The 19,158-nt window shown below is 43.7% G+C and overlaps 1 protein-coding gene across 1 annotated transcript; it reads right to left on the reverse strand.

Annotated features, from left to right (window-relative positions):
• Positions 1 to 678: 678 nt before the first annotated feature.
• On the reverse strand, positions 679 to 3,999 carry pde12 (phosphodiesterase 12). Its single transcript, XM_024138916.2, is given in 4 exon segments — positions 679 to 1,140; positions 2,043 to 2,059; positions 2,061 to 2,117; positions 2,515 to 3,999. Coding segments are annotated over 4 exon segments (1,761 nt in total). The 5' UTR covers positions 3,759 to 3,999; the 3' UTR covers positions 679 to 697.
• Between the last annotated feature and the right edge of the window lie 15,159 nt (positions 4,000 to 19,158).

Genomic DNA, 19,158 nt, shown 5'->3' on the forward strand with positions numbered 1-19,158 from the left:
TCTGCAGCCCTCGGCCTTTCATGCCGGTCCCATTCCCCTTCTCTTGAATGCTCATCTGCAGCCCTCAGGCTTCATCCGGTCCATTCCCCTCTCTTGAATCCATCTGCAGCCCTCAGCTTCATCCGGGTCCATTCCCTCTCTCTTGAATCCATCTCACCCTCGCTTCATCGGTCCATTCCCCTCCTTCTGAATCCATCTGCAGCCCTCGCTTCATCCGGTCCATTCTCTCTCTTGAATCCATCTGCCAGCCTCTGCCTTCATGCCGGTCCATTCCGCCTCCTTGAACCATCTCAGCCCTGCTTGCCATCCGGTCCATTTCCCTCTCTTGAATCCATCTGCAGCCCTCTGCTTTCATCCGGTCCATTCCCCCTCTTGAATCCATACTTTACCGGCCCTCTAGCTTTCATCGGTCCATACTTCCGCCTCTCTTAATTCCATCTGCAGCCCTCTGCTTCATCCGGTCGTCCATGTCCCCTCTCTTGAATCCATGCTGCAGTCCCTTGCTTCATCGGGTCCATTCCCCTCTCTTTGAATTCATCTAGCTTCCAATCCTCCATCCTCTCTTGATCCACGCAGCCCTTGCTTCATCCGTCCCATTCCCCTTCTCTTGTAATCCAGTCTGCAGCCTTCTGCTTCATCGCGGTCCATTCGCCCTCTCTTTGAAATCCATCTGCTGCTGTATACAGAGGGGAGAGCTTCAGTTCCACCTGAGGTCACAGACCAGTGCTATGTGGTCAGAGGGGTGTGAGACGCTGGGGAGGGCCTGACAGGTAGTGATCTCCTGGTGGCTGGGCAGAGGGATCATCTGATCTACCTGCAGCACCCGCGGGTCCATGAAGATATAGTCCAGGCAGCCGTGGAATCCCCCCACGTAGTTAGTATAGGCCGGCTCCCCGCAGGCGCTACTCAGCTGGAAGGGGTTGGAGACCTCCATGGGACAGAGCTCGTCCGGTCCGTTGGAGCGCCAGTCTGGGTGGGTGCTGTGCAGAACCCCCTGGCTCACCAGCTGGAAGACCCCCGAGGACGGGGTGCTGTTGAAGTCCCCGCAGAAGAGGAGCGAGGCGTCGGGGTAACTCTGGGTGATCACCTGCTGCAGCTGTTTCAGAGCTACTGACATCTGGACCAGACGCACATTCCCACCTGTGGTGAAGACATAGAACTGTTGTAACGATGTGACATGTTTATGGCTGGAATATGGACTTGATTCACACTAGTGTGCCAACTCAAACTGTGATAGGCTGGCTTGGATCTTTAGTTTACAGCAACTCAAACTGTGATAGGCTGGCTTGGATATTTAGTTTACAGCAACTCAAACTGTGATAGGCTGGCTTGGATATTTAGTTGACAGCAACTCAAACTGTGATAGGCTGGCTTGGATATTTAGTTTACAGCAACTCAAACTGTGATAGGCTGGCTTGGATATTTAGTTTACAGCATGGTTCCAGCTCGGCTCAGTATGGTAGATGTAACCAGGACAGCCCAGTAGTGTGAAATAGGTCATGTTGTGCTGTATAACACAACATGGGGCGGCAGGTAGCCTAGTGGTTAGAGTGGAGGGGCGGCAGGTAACCTAGTGGTTAGAGTGGAGGGGCGGTAGGTAACCTAGTGGTTAGAGTCTAGGGGCGGTAGGTAGTCTAGTGGTTAGAGCGTTGGACTAGTAACCAGCAGGTAGCCTAGTGGTTAGAGTGGAGGGGCGGCAGGTAGCCTAGTGGTTAGAGTGTAGGGGCGGTAGGTAGTCTAGTGGTTAGAGCGTTGGACTAGTAACCGAAAGGTTGCTGGATCGAATCCCCGAGCCGACAAGAAAAAAATCTGTCGTTCTGCCCCTGAACAAGGCAGTTAACCCACTGTTCCCCGGTAGGCCGTCATTGCAAATAAGAATTTGTTCTTTACTGACTTGCCTAGTTAAATAAAGTTAAAATAAATAGCTAAGGCCTAGAGTTTTACCTCACCATGTGACTTGATGAGGAACACCTCTGGGCTCCTGTAATAAGCTAGGCTGTAACTAGTGTAGTAACGTACTGCCGATGACACATCACACTTACCTTTGGGATGCAGTAGAGTGGGTGTTGGCAACACAGATCTTCTTGGATGTATCGTCAGATAGTGAAGGACACTACCTAGAGAGAACGTAAGATCTTAGCCAAGCGGAGTCAACTGAGGAGAGAGGCAACGCACACACACACACACACACACACACACACACACACACACACACACAACACACACACACACACACCACACCAGCACACACACGCACACAACACACCTATGATGAGAAAACGTAAGATCTTAGCCAGCAAGAGTCAAACTGAGGAGAGAGCCAAACCGCGCGCGCGCGCACACACACACACACCTAGAGAGAACGTAAGATCTTAGCCAAGCAGAGTCAAACTGAGGAGAGCGAGCAACACACACACACACACACACACACACACACACACACACACACAGAGAGAGAGAGAGAGATCCTTGAGGGCCTCAGATCCCAACCGGAGCCAACACGCACCATATTACTGTACCTGTAGTGTGGTAGATCTCTGCATCACCTTCTCCTTCAAGGCAGGGTTGCTGTTCACTCTGTCCAACAGTTCTTCGTGGATAGGGTCTGACGTCAGCGCTTCACTCAGCATGATGTCGTGTTGACTGAGTAGTTTAAACTTTGACCTCCTGTAGTAGGTGGCCAAACCTTCGTGCTGCTTCTCCTTWATCCTGAAGACCCCGTCAAAGCCGAACGCATCCAGGGCCGGAGACAGACTGTCGGAGAACACGTTCTTATCCACTTCCTGAAGGCAGATGACGTCAGCGTTATAGCCGGACAGTTCTTTTTTGATCAGACTTTGCCTGTAGTCCAGTTCCAATGCGTAGGGAGTACAATAAGGGTACAGGACGGTTTTGGAGAGGTCTGTTTGTGCGTAAACGTCAGCTAAGATGTTGTATGACACTACTCTGATGGTCATGTCATCTGTGACCTTGTTGGTGTACATGTGTCTGTTGTCAAAGGTACAGGAACCAGGCCCTGCCTCGACTGTACCGGTGGTTACTAACTCCTTGTCCRTCCCACACCGTTTGCCGTCACCCGGCGTGCATGTCAGTTTAAGCTTGGAGCCAATGTCCATATTGGASGGGATAAACACCCGTTCGCTCCCCGCCTCGGTCCAACCATTCTCTCCACGACGCTCCTCGTCACCTGCACCGGACTTGCTCTCCTTGAACCATTTAAACTGACAGTCTTTCAAATCCCCGAATTCTACCTTGAGCTTCGGGCACACGGGGAACCCGGCCAGTAGAGAAGCGGGCAGCTCTGCCGTGGTGAATGTGGGAGGGTTCCTCTCCACTGTGTACTTACTGTCCCCCACGTGTAAAACTGCCCCATCCTGCCAGGCATCGGAGTTTATAGCATCCTCTGCCACAAAGTCTCCGTTGTAGAACAGCCTCACCGCTGCWGCGGGCTCCTGGGCGTCTGTGGGCGCACCTTTGTTTTTCTTATATTTTTTAGCTTTGCCCTGGCCCTTGATGATACTGTTTGCKATCCGTGCCAGTGCTTTGCCTAGCTCCTCCGTCTGGTCCCTGAGCATGTGTTTGTTGCTCCCATCAAGGACGAAGGAAATAGTGAGTTTGGATTCCCACGGGACACATCTTACCACGGCTCGATCCATTCTCCTGTAAAACCGACAAATTATGTTGTAGTTACCCCTCGTCGAGATGGGCACGGTGTTTCGGARAAATAATCTGGACGCGGTTGTCAAATAGTTTAACATAAGGCCTAGCGCATGAGTGGACAAATAGTCCGCTGTAAGAATAGCTAGCTAGTGGAACGAAAGCGGTAATCTGAAACGTCAAACGTCTAATTCAACAACCAAGCATCCAGTAGCTTCCGTTTTCAGAGTAGCAGATTCGATTATGTTTATTGCATAAACTTTACTATGAACGTTAAATAGGGCTGAACATAGTATTTATTTTTTAAATGACCATCACATTCCTTACCACGACTTTATCAGGTATTTCGATCATTTCCACGATAGTACTCACTATTTTTCTCAACTTCTTCTTTTTAACCCAATGGTAAACCTCTTCTAACATATGGCACATACTGCCACCTAGTGTAGACTAGGGGTGTTCTACAAACATGTTCCTAAGTGAAGGTGTGTGTGGGTTTCTTTGACATATAGTGGACACATTTTTTTGGCAGCTAGAATTGTAGACATACACACCCCTCCCGTAATGAAAGTGGCGTTGGAGWAAACTCTAGTAGCTAGCAAATACCCTAATGCTAACTCCTCCTCCCCACCCTCCCCATTCCCAGACACTGCCCTCTTATTATGGGATGTGCTAGTTATTTATTTGATTACAGTGTTTGTCTACTACTTCATCTGCCAAAACAATGAGTAGAAAGTCCTGTCTCATTCACATTACAAACTTCATAGGAGTTGAGTCACACAGACAAACATCTGTCCCTGAACTCTACCCACCACACAGGTAATAATCTTCCTATATGTTAAGTGTATTATAACTTGGTGATTTTATTGCGAATGGCAACAATGTCACACACCTTGTGGGTCTCAAACCCTGGTCTCCCTGCCTATAGGCAGACCTGCTATCCACTGGTCTGGCAGGTAGCCTAGTGGTTAGAGCGTTGGACTAGTAACCGGAAGCTTGCAAGATCTAATCACCAAGCTGACATGATAAAAAATCTGTCGTTCTGCCCCTGAACAAGGCAGTTAACCCACTGTTCCTAGGCCGTCATTGAAAATAAGAATTTGTTCTTAACTGACTTGCCTAGTTAAATAAAGGTAAAATAAATAAAAAATAAAACTTGCCTAGTTAAATAAAGGTAAAATAAATTAAATAGAACTGGTTCATTATTGTGTATTATTTTTGGGAGAGGAACCGAACAGGCAAATCAAATCAAATGTTATTTGTCACATGTGCCGAATAMAWCAGGTGTAGATTTKACCGTGAAACGCTGACTGACGACCCCTTAACCAACAATGCAGAGTTAAAAAGTAAGAGAMGATTAACAACAMAAAAAGAGGATATATACTGAAATAAAATATAAACGTAACATGCAGCAATTTCAACGGTTTTAAGGAGTTACAGTTCATATGAGGAAATCAGTCAATTGAAATAMATKTATTAGGCCCTAATCTATGGATTTCACATGACTGGGCAGAGGYACAGCCATGGGTGGCCTGGGAGGGCAAAGGCCCACCTATTTTGGAACCAGGCCCACCCACTGGGGTGCCAGGCCCAGCCAATCAGAGTTTTTCCCCCACAGAAGGGCTTTATTACAGACAGAAATACTCCTCAGGTTCATCAGCTGTTTGGGTGGCTGGTCTCAGACGATCCCGCAGGTGAAGAAGCCGGATGTGGAGGTCCTGGGCTGGTGTGGTTACACGTGGTCTGCAGTTGTAAGGCTGGTTGGACATACTGCCAAATTCTCTAAAACAACATTGAAGGCAGCTTCTGGTAGATAAATTGACTTTAAATTATCTGGCAACAGCAGTCAGCATGCCAATTGTACGCTCCCTCAAAACTTGAGACATCTGTGGCATTGTGTTGTGCGACAAAACTGCACATTTTAGAGTGGCTTGTTGTTCCCAGCACAAGGTGCACCTGTGTAATGATCATGCAGTTTCAATCAGCTTCTTGATATGCCACACCTGTCAGGTGAATGGATTATCTTGGCAAAGGATCAATGTCACTAACAGGGATGTAAACAAATTTGTGCACAACATTTGAGAGAAATAAGCTTTTTGTGCGTATGGAACATTTCTGAGATCTTTTATTTCAGCTCATGAAACACGGGACCAACACTTTACATGTTGCATTTATATTTTTGTTCAGTATAGTAACAATAAAATAACAATAATGAGGCTATATACAGGGGGTTCCAGTACTGAATCAATGTGCAGTGGTACGAGGTAGATCAGGTAGATGGGTAGGGGTAAAAGTGACTAGACAATCAGGATAGATAATAAACAGAGTAGCAGCAGGGTATGTGAAGAGTGTGAAAGTGTGTCTATGTGTGAATGTGTGTGTGTGGCGTCAATACGCATGTGTGTGTATGTGTGTTGGAATGTCAGTGTAGTATGTGTGCGTAGAGCCCAGTGAGTGTAGTTCGAGACAGTGCATAAAAAAAGGGGGGGTGTCGATAAAACGTTTACTGGAGACAGGAGACCAAGTGGAGACATAGGACGAGGTGGATATTTGTATAATAAGGCCGTTTTATTTAAGTGTAAAGATATCAGGCAAAAGCGCGCACGGCTCCTTTCTGTCTGATTCTTATGAAATCGTCGGAGAGGAGACCGCTCTAAACAGTACATACAGATTATATAGGCAACTAGCAAAGTAGGTTGATCTTGTCGTCTGGCCTTCCGATTGGTCGATCTGGGACGTGGGTAATCCTGTTCGGCCTGATGTCGACGTTTCCATTGGCCCTTCCCACAGTCCTTTGTCCTAGTCACATCCAAAGGCATCCTGCATGTGCGTTTGTTTTCACAGGCCCTATTCATGGGGGAGGGGATGTGTGTGTGGGTCTGACAAAGTAGTGGGAATGGGTGCATGTTGTGCCAAGAATAGCTTATGTTGAGAAGTGGTTAAAACAAGTTACTAGTATCTAATACAATTTCTTACAGGGGTCAATGTAAATAGTCCGGGTAACCATTTGATTAATGGTTCAGCAGTCTTATGACTTGGGGGTAGAAGCTGTTCAGAAGCATTTTGGTCCCAGACTTGGCGCTCCGGTACCGCTTGCCGTGCGGTAGCAGAGGGAACAGTCTATGACTTAGGTGGCTGGAGTCTTTAACAATTTTCCTCTGACACCGCCTGGTATAGAGGTCCTGGATGGCAGGGAGCTCAGCCCGAGTGATATACTGGGYCATACGCACTGCCCTCTGTAGCGCCTTGTGGTCGGATGCCGAGCAGTTGCCGTACCAAGCGGTGACGTAGCCAGTCAAGATCAGTGCCGGTCCTTGCGGTTCTGCCGCCCTAGGCGAGACCAACAAATGCCGCCTCCGCAAAACTAGAATAGTCCTAGTAAGCAAAATGAGGTTGAAAAAATGTCTTAAAGACCTATTTTCTAGACATTGAAGTTAAGTTCAATTTAGGTTCTGAATGAAAGGTGTAAATACGTATTTTCCGTACGTTTAAAATACATATTTTCCAGGGTGTTGAAAAATACGTATTTTACGGACGTTGAAATCAGGTTCATTTTCGATTCTGAAAGAAAATTCGAAAATACTTATTTTCCGAATGTTGAAAATATGTATTTTCCAGACTTTGAAAATACGTAATTTATAGACCAAATCAAGGCTGGTCCGAACCGGACAAAAATCTATGTCCGTGGATTTGAATTCAAGGCCATTCTGGACCGCACACAAACCTGAACCAAACATAGACCTCTGTGATTGCCCATCTATGTGGTAAGCCTACCGTTTGTAAAACACCAAAACACCAGACAGGACCAATACATTGGCTCGTACTTATTGGGGTGTAGCCTTACCACATCGGCCGCAATGGRATGTGAGGAATGCCCATCCATGTGGTCCACCATTTGTAAAACAGGCCCTAGTGTTGGTTTTATTAGTTCTGATTCTTGTGACTAAGGATATTTGATCGGAGAAACCTGCATGATGTACAAAGTGTTTGTCTCATTACATTGTCATCCATWTTATCTCCAGCCTGTAGGCTACAGAAAAGGCCACACACTCTCACACATATTTTATATCTGCTACATGATTTATTTATTCTAGATTGGTGGTTTTATGTGTTGTTGTTGGAGGTGCGTCTTGGTCAGTTTAGCTCAGAAAATRCCGCCCTCGTCAATCTGCCGCCATAGAGGGCCGACCGGGGTCAAGATGCTCTCRATGGTGCAGCTGTAGCACTTTTTTAGGATCTGAGGACCCATGCCAAATATTTTCAGCCTCCTTAGGGGGAAGAGGTGTTGTCGTGTCCTCTTCCCTACTGTGTTGGTGTGTTTGGACCATGATAGGTCCTTAGTGATGTGGACACCGAGGAACTTAAATCTCTCAACCCGCTCCACTCCGTCCCAGTCGATGTGAATGGTAGCATGCGGTGTGCCAGGAATGGTGCCAGGACCTCCGTTTCCTGTTGTCCACGATCAGCTCCTTTGTCTTGCTGACGTTGAGGGAGAGGTTGTCCTGGCACCACACTGCCAGGTCTCTGTCCTCCTYCCTATAGGCTGTCTCATCGTCGGCGGTGATCAGGCMTACCACCGTCTCATCGTCGGAAACTTAATGATGGTGTTGGAGTCATGGTTGAATAGGGAGTACAGGAGAGAACTAAGCACCCACCCCTGAGGGGCCCCCGTGTTGAGGGTCAGCATGGCCGATGTATTGTTACTTACACTCACCACCTGGGGGCGGCCCGTCAGGAAGTCCAGGATCCAGTTGCAGAGGGAGGTGTTTAATCACAGGGTCCTTAGCTTTGTGATGAGCTTTGAGGGCACTATGGTGTTGAGCGCTGAGCTGTAGTCAATGAAAAGCATTCTCACAAAGGTGTTCCTTTTGTCCAGGTGTGAAAGGGCAGTGTGGAGTGCAATAGAGATTGCGTCATCTATGGATCTGTTGGGGCGGTATGCGAATTAGAGGAGGTCCACGGTGTCTAGGATGATAGTTTTGATGTGAGCCATGACCAACCTTTCAAAGCATTTCATTGCTACAGATGTTAGTGCTATGGGTCGATAGTAATTTAGATGTAGCCATTTAGACAGGTTACCTTGGTGTTCTTGGTCACAGGGACTATGGTGGCCTGTTTGAAACATGTAGGTATTACAGACTGGGTCAGGGAGAGGTTGAAAATGTCAGTGAAGACACTTGCCAGCTGGTCAGCGCATGCTCTTAGTACATGTCCTGGTAATCCTGCGGCCTTGTGAATGTTAACCTGTTTAAAAGTCTTACTCACATCGACAGTGTGATCACACAGTCGTCCAGAACAGCTGGTGCTCTCATGCAAGGTTCAGTGTTGTTTGCCTCGAAACGAGCATAGAAGGTATTTAACTCGTCTGGTTGGCTCGCGTCACTGGACAGCTCGCGGCTGGGTTTCCCTTTGTAATCTGTGATAGTTTGCAGGCCCTGCCACATCCGACAAGCATTAGAGCCGGTGWAGTATGATTCAATCTTGGTCCTGTATTGACGCTTTGCCTGTTCGATTGTTCGTCGAGGGCGGAGCGGGATTTCTTATGCGTCTGGATTAATGTCCCGCTCYTTGAAAGTGGCAGCTCTAGCCTTTAGCTCAGTGCAGATGTTGCCTGTAATCCATGGCTTCTGGTTGGGATATGTACAGTGCCTTCAGAAAGTATTCATACCCCTTAAATTATTCCACATTTTGTTGTGTTACAGCCTGAATTAAAAATGCATAAAAAATAAATATTCACACCCATCTAAACACAATTACCCCATAATGACAAAGTAAAAACATATTTTTTGAATTATTTTCAAATGTATTGAAAATGAAATACAGAAATATCTCATTTACGTAAGTATTCACACCCCTGAGTCAATACATGTTAGAATCACCTCTGGCAGCGATTACAGCTGTGAGTCTTTCTGGTTAGGTCTCTAAAAGCTTTGTACACCTGGATTGTACAATATTATTTTTTAAATTCTTCAAGCTCTGTCACATTTTTTGCAGTATTACTTTAGTGCCTTATTGCGAACAGGATGCATGTTTCGTAATGTTTTTATTCTGTACAGGCTTCCTTCTTTTCATTCTGTACATTTAGGTTAGTATTGTGGAGTAACTAAAATGTTATTGATCCATCCTCAGTTTTCTCCTATCACAGCCATTCAACTCTGTAACCTTTTTAAAGTCACCAAATCCCTGAGTGGTGTCCTTCCTCTCCGGCAACTAAGATAGGAAGGACGCCTGTATCTTTGTAGTGACTGGGTGTGTTGATACACCATCTAAAGTGTAATTAATAACTTCACCATGCTCAAAGGGATATTTAATGTCTGCTTTATTTATTTTTACCCATCTACCAATAGGTGCCCTTCTTTGCGAGGCATTGGACAACCTCCCTGGTCTTTGTGGTTGAATATGTGTTTGAAATTCACTTCTCGACTGAGGGACCTTACAATTATCTGTATGTGTTGGAGTACAGAGATGAGGTAGTCATTCAAAAATCAGTTAAACACTATTATTGAACACAGAGTCCATGCAACTTATTATGTGACTTGTTAAGCACATTTTTACTCATGGAATTATTTAGGCTTGTCATAACAAAGGAGTTGAATACTTGATCAAGACATTTCAGCTTTACATTTTTTTATTAATTTGTAAACCTTTAAAAAAACGTATGGGGTTTTGTGTGTAGGTCAGTGACACAAATCTCATTTAATACATTTTAACTACAGGCTGTAACACAACAAAATGTGGAAAAAGTTAATCGGTGTGAACACTTTCTGAAACACTGTAGAGTCACTGTGGGATGACTGTGGGGACGGCTTAAGCCGGTGACTGATGTGGTAAACTCCAATGTTATCTGATGAATCCCAGAATATTCCAGTCTGTGCTACATGACAAAAGCCATGTAGCTTTGTATGCGCTTCATCGGACAACTTCCGTATTGAGCACGTGCGTCACTGGTACTTCCTGTTTGTGTTTTTGCTCGGCAGCCGGAATCAGGAGGATAGAGTTTCGCCTGTAGTTGCACATGTGACATGCTGGTAGGAATGAGGTAAAACGGATTTCAGATCTCAGGTTCATTACAATGTTTTAATCTCCACCCGGCAACAGCCAGAAGAGGACTGGCCACCCCTCATAGTCTGGTTCCTCTCTAGGTTTCTTCCTAGGTTTTGGCCTTTCTGGAGTTTTTCCCAGCCACCGTGCTTCTACACCTGCATTGCTTGCTGTTTGGGGTTTTAGGCTGGGTTTCTGTACAGCACTTTGAGATATCAGCTGATGTACGAAGGGCTATATAAATTGATTTGATTTGATTTTACATTTCATGTGTCATCCTCAGGATTTCTTTGTACGTTTAAACTGTTTTTGAAGTAGTTCATTAGTAGATTTATTTTACATACTTGTCAATCCAAAAAGCTCAGATATTTATATAGCGGGAACCGCGATTGATGGGAGAACCATCCAATGAAGTCCATCTGAAGCATTTTTTTGTGAGAATTAGAGAATAACATGTATTTAGTTTTGCCCACATTAAATACACGTTTTAAACCAACCAGGGATTTCTGTAAGGGTAAATGGTCAGATTGCAGCTCTAACATAGCCTGGTCTACATTGGGGAATTGCCAAATGTAACAGGATCATTGAATAAGATGAATATTACACTTTTAACAGATAGACTAATATTATTTAATAAATAGTAAAGACAACAGGTCCCAATACCCACCCGTGTGGTACACCTTTTGTAATATTGAGGAAACTAGACTTGACAAAATCAGAAATCTATGCATTGTGTCCTATCTGACTGAATAATACTCAAACCACTTGCAAAGATGCCTGATCCAGGCCCATTTCACACCTTTGAATGAGTAGGGAATGGTTGACAGTCCGAAGGCCTTGGAAAGGTCTTTAAATAAGACGGCACAATGATTTTTATGATCTAAGCAATTTAACACATCATCTAAAACAAGCTTAGCAGCTGAAACTGTTACTATGTCCTGGTCTTAACCAGACTGGCTGAAACTGTACTATGTCCTGGTCTTAAACCAGACTGGCTGAAACTGTACTATGTCCTGGTCTTAAAGCACCGACTGGCTGAAACTGTACTGTGTCCTGGTCTTCAAACAGACTGGCTGAAACTGTACTATGTCCTGGTCCTAAACCAGAACTGGCTGAAACTGTACTATGTCCTGTGTCCTAAAAACCAGACTGGCTGAAACTGTACTATGTTCCTGGTCTTAAACAGACTCGGCTGAAGACTGTACTATGTCCTGGTCTAAACCAGACTGGCTGAAACTGTACTATGTCTGTCCTAAAACACCGAACTGGTCTGAAACTGTACTTGTCCTGGTCTTAACCAGACTGGCTGAAACTGTACTATGTCCTGGTCTTAAACCAGACTGGCTGAAACTGTACTATGTCCTGGTCTTACACCAGACTGGCTGAAACTGTACTATGTCCTGGTCTTAAACCAGACTGGCTGAAACTGTACTATGTCCTGGTCCTAAAACCAGACTGGCTGAAACTGTACTATGTCCTGGTCCTAAACCAGACTGGCTGAAACTGTACTATGTCCTGGTCATAAACCAGACTGGCTGAAACTGTACTATGTCTGGTCTACAACCAGACTGGCTGAAACTGTACTATGTCCTGGTCCTAAAACCAGACTGGCTGAAACTGTACTATGTCCTGGTCCTAAAATCAGACTGGCTGAAACTGTACTATGTCCTGGTCCTAAAACCAGACTGGTACACATTCAGAATAGAATGAGAAGTTTACAAAGTTCTTAGCTGACAGTTGGCCAGAGATTCTAAAACTTTGGAAAGGCAAGATGACTTGGAAATTGGACGGTAGTTATCTTAGGGATAACACCAGAAACAATTTTCAAGTAAAAAAATATATGATCAATGATTCTGCAATAAGTGGGGCAGAGAGCTGCAGTAAGAAGGGATCAAGATAATCAACCCCTATGGATTTTTTACATAGATTTTTAGCAAGGTACTTAGTACATCATAGATATACAATTGTTGAAATGAAGATAAGGCTGTGTATCTGAAAAATCTACGAATGATTCGTTCTTTGCTGGAATTTTCTGAAACTATTTYTTCAAAAAGGTTGCCAGCTGAGGCAAAATGGTTATTAAATGCACCAYAAATGTCCATTTAGACTATTATGGGACCAGCTAGRGAAACATGGGTGTAGTATTGTTAATTTGACTGAACCAGGAAAAAGGAGCGTGGGATGTCTCGCTTCCTTTTCCGTGTCTGGTGGTATCGGCTGATAGATATGACGTTCTACTGAGTGGCGTTCAATATAAGTAAAGGACAGTACCGCCACATGACCAGCAGATGGCAGTGTTAACCCTATTCTGTCTTGTCAAGTCCATTATAGGCCTCTACTGTGGATGTAGATTTGCATAGGTCAAGAGCATGGACATACAGTATATTATTATTGTTGCTTAAACATATTGTTCATGCACAGGTACGGATGGGAAATAGTTTATAGGGCCTGAAGGAGGAATGCACAGGTACGGACGGGAAATAGTTTATAGGTCCTGGATGGGAAATAGTTTATAGGTCCTGGATGGGAAATAGTTTATAGGTCCTGGATGGGAAATAGTTTATAGGTCTGATGGAAAATATTTTACACAGATCCTGGAGGAAATAGTTATTTAAGTACTATGAAATAAGTTTATAGGTCGGATGTAAAAGTTATATATGGAAATAAGTCGTGAATTTATAGTCCTGGAGGGAAAATTTATAGTCTGGAGGGAAATATTATAGGTGGAGGAATTAAGTCCTGATGAGGAAATAGTATAGGTTCTGGATGGGAAATATTATAAGGTATGGATGGGAAAGTTTATAGGTCGGATGGAAATAGTTATAGGTCCTGGAGGGAAATAGTTAGGTCCTGATGGGAAATGTTTATAGTCCTGGATGGAAATAGTTTATAGTCCTGGATATGTAGGAAGATAGTTTAAGTCTGAGGAATAGTTTATAGGTCCTGGAGGAAAATGTTTAAAGTTCTGGATGGAATAGTTTATAGTCCTGGAGGAAATAGTTTAGGTCCTGGATGGGAAATAGTTTATAGTCCTGGAATATTTAGGCCGGATGAATAGTTTATAGGTCCTGGATGGGAAATAGTTTATAGGTCTGGAGGAATAGTTTATAGTCGAGAAATAGTTTAGTCCTGGATGGAATATTTATAGTCTGGATGGAATAGTTTATAGTCCTGGATGTAAATAGTTATAGGTCCTGGATGGGAATATATGTCGATGGGAAATAGTTTATAGGCCTATGATGTTATAGTCTGGATGTAAATAGTTATAGGTCCTGGAGAAAATTTATTCTGATGGAAATATTTATAGGTCTGGATAATATTTAAGTCTGGAGGAATAGTTTAAAGTTCTGGATGGAAAATAGTTATAGGTCCTGGATGGGAATATTATAGGTCCGGATGGGAAATAGTTTATAGCTGGATGGGAAATATTTATAGTGATGGAAATAGTTATAGTTCTGGATGGGAAATAGTTTAGCTCTGATGGATAGTTTATAGGTCCTGGATGGGAAAGTAGTTTATGGTCCTGATGGAAATAGTTTAGTAGGTCGGATGGTAAATAGTTTATAGGTCTGGAGGAAATAGTTTATAGTCCTGGTGGGAAATAGTTTTATAGGTCCTGGATGGAATAGTATAGGCTTGGGAAATATTTATAGGTCTTGGATGGATAGTTATAGCCGGATGGAAATAGTATAGGTCCTGGAGGAATAGTTTGTACTTCCTGCAGGGAATCAGGGTGCATGTCCCACAACAACAAAAACGCAACAAAGCTCCTATGCAAAACTCTTACTAATCTTAGCATAGTCAGTAGCCTACTGACATTACAACCGTGATTCAGATTAGTGAATTAATACGAAGAGGGATACTTTTTTCAACGCTAGTTAAGGATACTCTAGTTATCCTGTTTCACATTGGATTTATTAACTACAGAAAGGTAAGACGTTTTAAATGTTTTATTCTGGTGCTGCTCTGCACTCATAAGCTTGTTAGCTAGCTAGCTAGCTGCTCTAATGTGAAGCCAACTCTCTGAAATTCAAAAGTTCCTTGATAGAAGGCTCTCCTCCGTAGGTTTAATTCAAATAATGCATGTTACAACAAGAGGCCCTGCACTTCAAGCCAAGCCTCCTCCTCCTCCTCCTCCTCCACCCTCTCTCCCTCTCCCCACCAGCAAAAATTGAAGTCGCATCTCACACCCGTCTGTCCAACCTGGTCTCAGAGCGTTTCTTATTATTCCGTAAGTAAATCTCCATTTTTTTTAAACCTTTATTTAACTAGGCATGTCAGTTAAGAACAAATTCTTATTTACAATGACGGCCTAGAAATAGTGGGTTTACTGCCTTGTTGAGGCGCAGAACGACAGATCTCAACCTTGTCAGCTCGGGGATTCGATCTTACAACCTTTCGGTTACTAGTCCAACCCTCTAACCACTAGGCTACCTGCTGCCCCATATGATATGTACAATTTTTAATGGTATGTATTAAAATTTGTTGATGTCCATCATCCATTTCGTATGCCAATTCTTATTTATATGTGATGAATCTGCAAATGTACAATATGTTACGAATTTACAAAACATACTATATGTTCAGAATTTGCAAAACATATGATATGTTACAAATTCTAGCTAGGTGGCTAACGGGGTTGGGGGTGAGGGTTAAAGTGTTAAGGTTATAGGAATGGTTAGCTAACATGCTAAGTAGTTGCAAAGTAGCAAGTCATTGAAAAGTTGCTAATTAGCTAGAATAGTCTGTGATGAGATTTGAACTCACAACCTTTGGGTTGCTAGATGCATTATGGGTTGCTAGATGCTTGCATTAGACACCCACATATCCACCCTAACGAGTGTATTTAATGTCGAGCTAAATGTTTAAAAAAGAAGAAGAGAAAAAGACAATTTCAGAGGTTTAAAAAGGAACTGAAAGGAACGATATAAACTGGTACTTTCGTTTGGTTCGACCCGGTTCAGAACTTTTATTTTGCTGTTCGGAACAGTGGAACGGAATGAATAAAAAATAAATAATAGTTTTGTTCAAAACGAAACGATTGGGAAATAATTTCGCTTCCAAAACCACTGAAACAGAAACACACGGAACTCAGTGGCTGAATGAAACTTGACCTGGACATTCTACTCTAGTCACAACGTATTTTTTACCAGAAGAAGAAACATGAATGAAATCTGCCAATTTTGTATAAAACATGTGGTCCTTAATTCAATGTGTCATTTTGAAACTTTGTTTCTTCTCTYCTGCTTACTCAGCATTCTGATTTTAGCAAATGATCGGAAAATAGAACATGTCACCTTGGTTGGGGTGTGGTTCACCACGTTCAACAGAAACTCAGAAAGTAAAAATGAAATGCTGAGGGATCAGTTTCATTTCAGTAAAATGCCTCTGAAGATTTGATAAGAAAGATAAATGCTTGTAAACTGTAACCACATTGGATTATCTATTTATTTGACCCTGTTTTTAAAAAAAAACTCAAAACAAATAAGGAATTCATTAAATACAGTATATATCTGGTCACAAAGACATCTCCAAGCTGCCTCTGGAAGAAACGTCAGCACAATAACTGTCCATATTAATGCCCAYGATTTTAGAATGAGATGTTCGACTTGCAGATGGCCATATACTTTTGGTCATGTGGTGTACATAAACAAACACACTGATGTGTTTCTATAAAGCCTGATCACGACAGTAGAGCGGTGTGGAAGAACTTGACTACTGTAGTGATCAGGCTTTGCTGCTATAACAGCCTCCACTCTTCTGGGAAGGCTTTCCACTAGATGTTGGAACATTGCTGTGGGGGACTTGCTTACCATTCAGGCCAGCAAGAGGCATTAGTCGAGGATCGGCACTAATTGTTGGGCGATTAGGTCTGGCTCGCATATCGGACGTTCCAAATCATCCAAAGGGTTCCATTGGAAGTTGAGGTCAGGGATACTGTGCAGCGCCCAGTCCAGATTCTCCACAACGTTTTCCTCTCGCACAAACTTTCTGTATGGACTCGCTTTGTGCACAGGGGCATTGTCATGCTGAACACAGGAAAGGGCCTTCCCCAACTGTTGCACAAAGTCAGGAAGACAGAATATTCTACAATGCATTGTATGCTGTAGCGTTAAGATTTCCCTTCACTGGAACTAAGGGGCTGAACATGAAAAACATCTTTCAGAAGTATTGATTAGATTGTTCCAATACCTAACATTACAAAGTCTGCTGTGTAACAGGGTTAGGAATTGGTGAAAGACTGTCATTGAGAATGGATGGTCGAGATCTCCACCTCGAGAAGTGTGTGTGTGTGTGGTGTGTGTGTGTGTTTGTGTGTGTTTGTGTGTGTGTGTGTGTGTTGTGTGTGTGTGTGTGTGTGTGTGTGTGTGTGTGTGTGTGGTTGTGGTGTGTGTGTGTGTGTGTGTGTGTGTGTGGTTGTGTGTGTGTGGTGTGTGTTGGAGAGAAAGTGAAATGTATCCCATGTTGACACACAGTAATGCTAACCGTTGTTTCTGTACTTTTCAAGGAGGAAGGAGAAGGCCACTGTGAATGATGACAGGCTTCCTGCAGAGTCACATACAGTTGATACAGGTCAGTTGTTGGTGTAGCAGTAACACAGCACTGCTTGTTCAGTAACTCTTTCCTCGCACAGACCCTAGATTCTGGTCTCTGTCTGCGCAAACAACTTGAGATTCCGATAAAGTTAGCAGCTCGTCACCGTAAAGCTACCAATTTGACGATCCGGTTGGAGGCATTTTCAAGCTGCCTTTTAAGTTTCCTAAATGGGTGTAGTCTGTCCACGGAGTGGTTCTTGTTATTGATGTTCTGTATAATGTCATGATTCAATGTTGTCATGGTGGACCCCACGGAAGAAGAAACTGCTGCTTTGCTTCCAACCGCTAATGGGGACCTAATAAAATACCACAATTGCAAACATAACGTTGTGGAGGAGCCATACGAATGTGGATAGTCATAGTTGTGGCATTGAGATATTGCTAAATAGACAGTCTTAAATTAACCAACCAAAACCAGGAAGAAGAAAACAGAGAGAAACTCCTTCCGATTCTAGGACAACTGGTGATAAAAATAACATCTGTCTAATTATCATTTCTAATTATATCCATCAGCCCATCTGACATCTACAGACATGGGCTGTAAATTTCATGTTATAATAGGCAAATCACCCCATATAGAGGAAGGAGAGGAGAGGAGAGGAGAGGAGAGGAGAGGAAGGAGAGGAAGAGGAGAGGAAGAGTGGGGAGCATGGGGTAAGGAGAGAGAGGGAGAGGCGGAGGAGGAGGAAGAGGAAGCAGGAGAGGAGAGGGAGAGGAGGGGAGTGGAGCGAGAGGAGAAGGAGAGTAAGAGGAGAGGAGAGGAGAGGAAGAGCAGGAGAGGAGAGGAGAAAAGGAGAGGAAGGAGAGGAAGAGGAGATGGGGGAGCAGGGAGAGGAGAGGAGAGGAGAGGAGAGGCAGAGCAGAGGAAGAGTGGGGAGTCAGGGTAGAGGAGAGGAGAGGAGGGTAGAGGAGAGGACGAGGAGAGGAGAGGACGCGGAGGAAGGAGAGGAGAGGAAGGAGAGGCGAGAGAGAGAGGAGAGGATGAGGAGAAGTGGTCCCTCCTGTTGCTGCCAAACACCCATATAATAGAGTCTATCATTTGATTCCCCCTGGGTGCAGGAGAAGCGTTTAAAAACAATTGTAGTGTAAAGTTTGAGGTTAAGAAAGTGTTTTTGAAAAGTTGTGCAATTTTCGCCCACAAATTTCAGACTGATTTCCCCTTGAAAACTTTTTTTAAATCAAACAGCCACAAACAACATTCCATAATATAATGCACATAATATGAGACAGGAGAGGCAGGATTATTTTTTCCCTGCTGTAAGTAAAATGGCTCAAAATGAAAGATCCTTGCATCACATGTAGAGTAAGCAGAGTCCACAGCTTTCCTCATGATGAATCTCAACTGAAACTGTTGCCCACAGATAACTCAATGTCTCTCTTCTCTCTCTCTCGTCTCTCAAATTCGGGAATTGTACTTTTGTCCATCACCATCTGCGTGCAAAATACCGTAAGTCCCCTAAAAACCTAACTCCTAATGTTACAACCCCAACACCGTGAGGGTTAAAGAGCAACACGTTTGTACGTTGACATATCCGCCTGTGACAGTTTTAATAGTTACAAAGTACAACTAAAAACCACTTTTCAAATTCTGAGCTAGGACCTCACATTATCTGATGTACAGTTACAATGTCATTTCAGCATTCTTCATCGCCTTACAAGGAGGAATTATGATAAAATACAGCATCAAACAATGTTTCACCTCGAGTAGCCTCAGGGATTTGTCATCAGCAATTTTTCCCGGGTTTTTGGCCCAATGTGTTAACCTCCCAGGGCACACACAACAACAATCAGTCATATAATTTCTAATATATATAGAATCCTCTGACTCAGTATCACTCCATGATAACTTCTCAGATATAGTGCA

This window comes from Salvelinus sp. IW2-2015, unplaced genomic scaffold (assembly GCF_002910315.2).
Source record: "Salvelinus sp. IW2-2015 unplaced genomic scaffold, ASM291031v2 Un_scaffold1618, whole genome shotgun sequence".
NCBI classification, from domain to species: Eukaryota; Metazoa; Chordata; class Actinopteri; order Salmoniformes; family Salmonidae; genus Salvelinus; species Salvelinus sp. IW2-2015.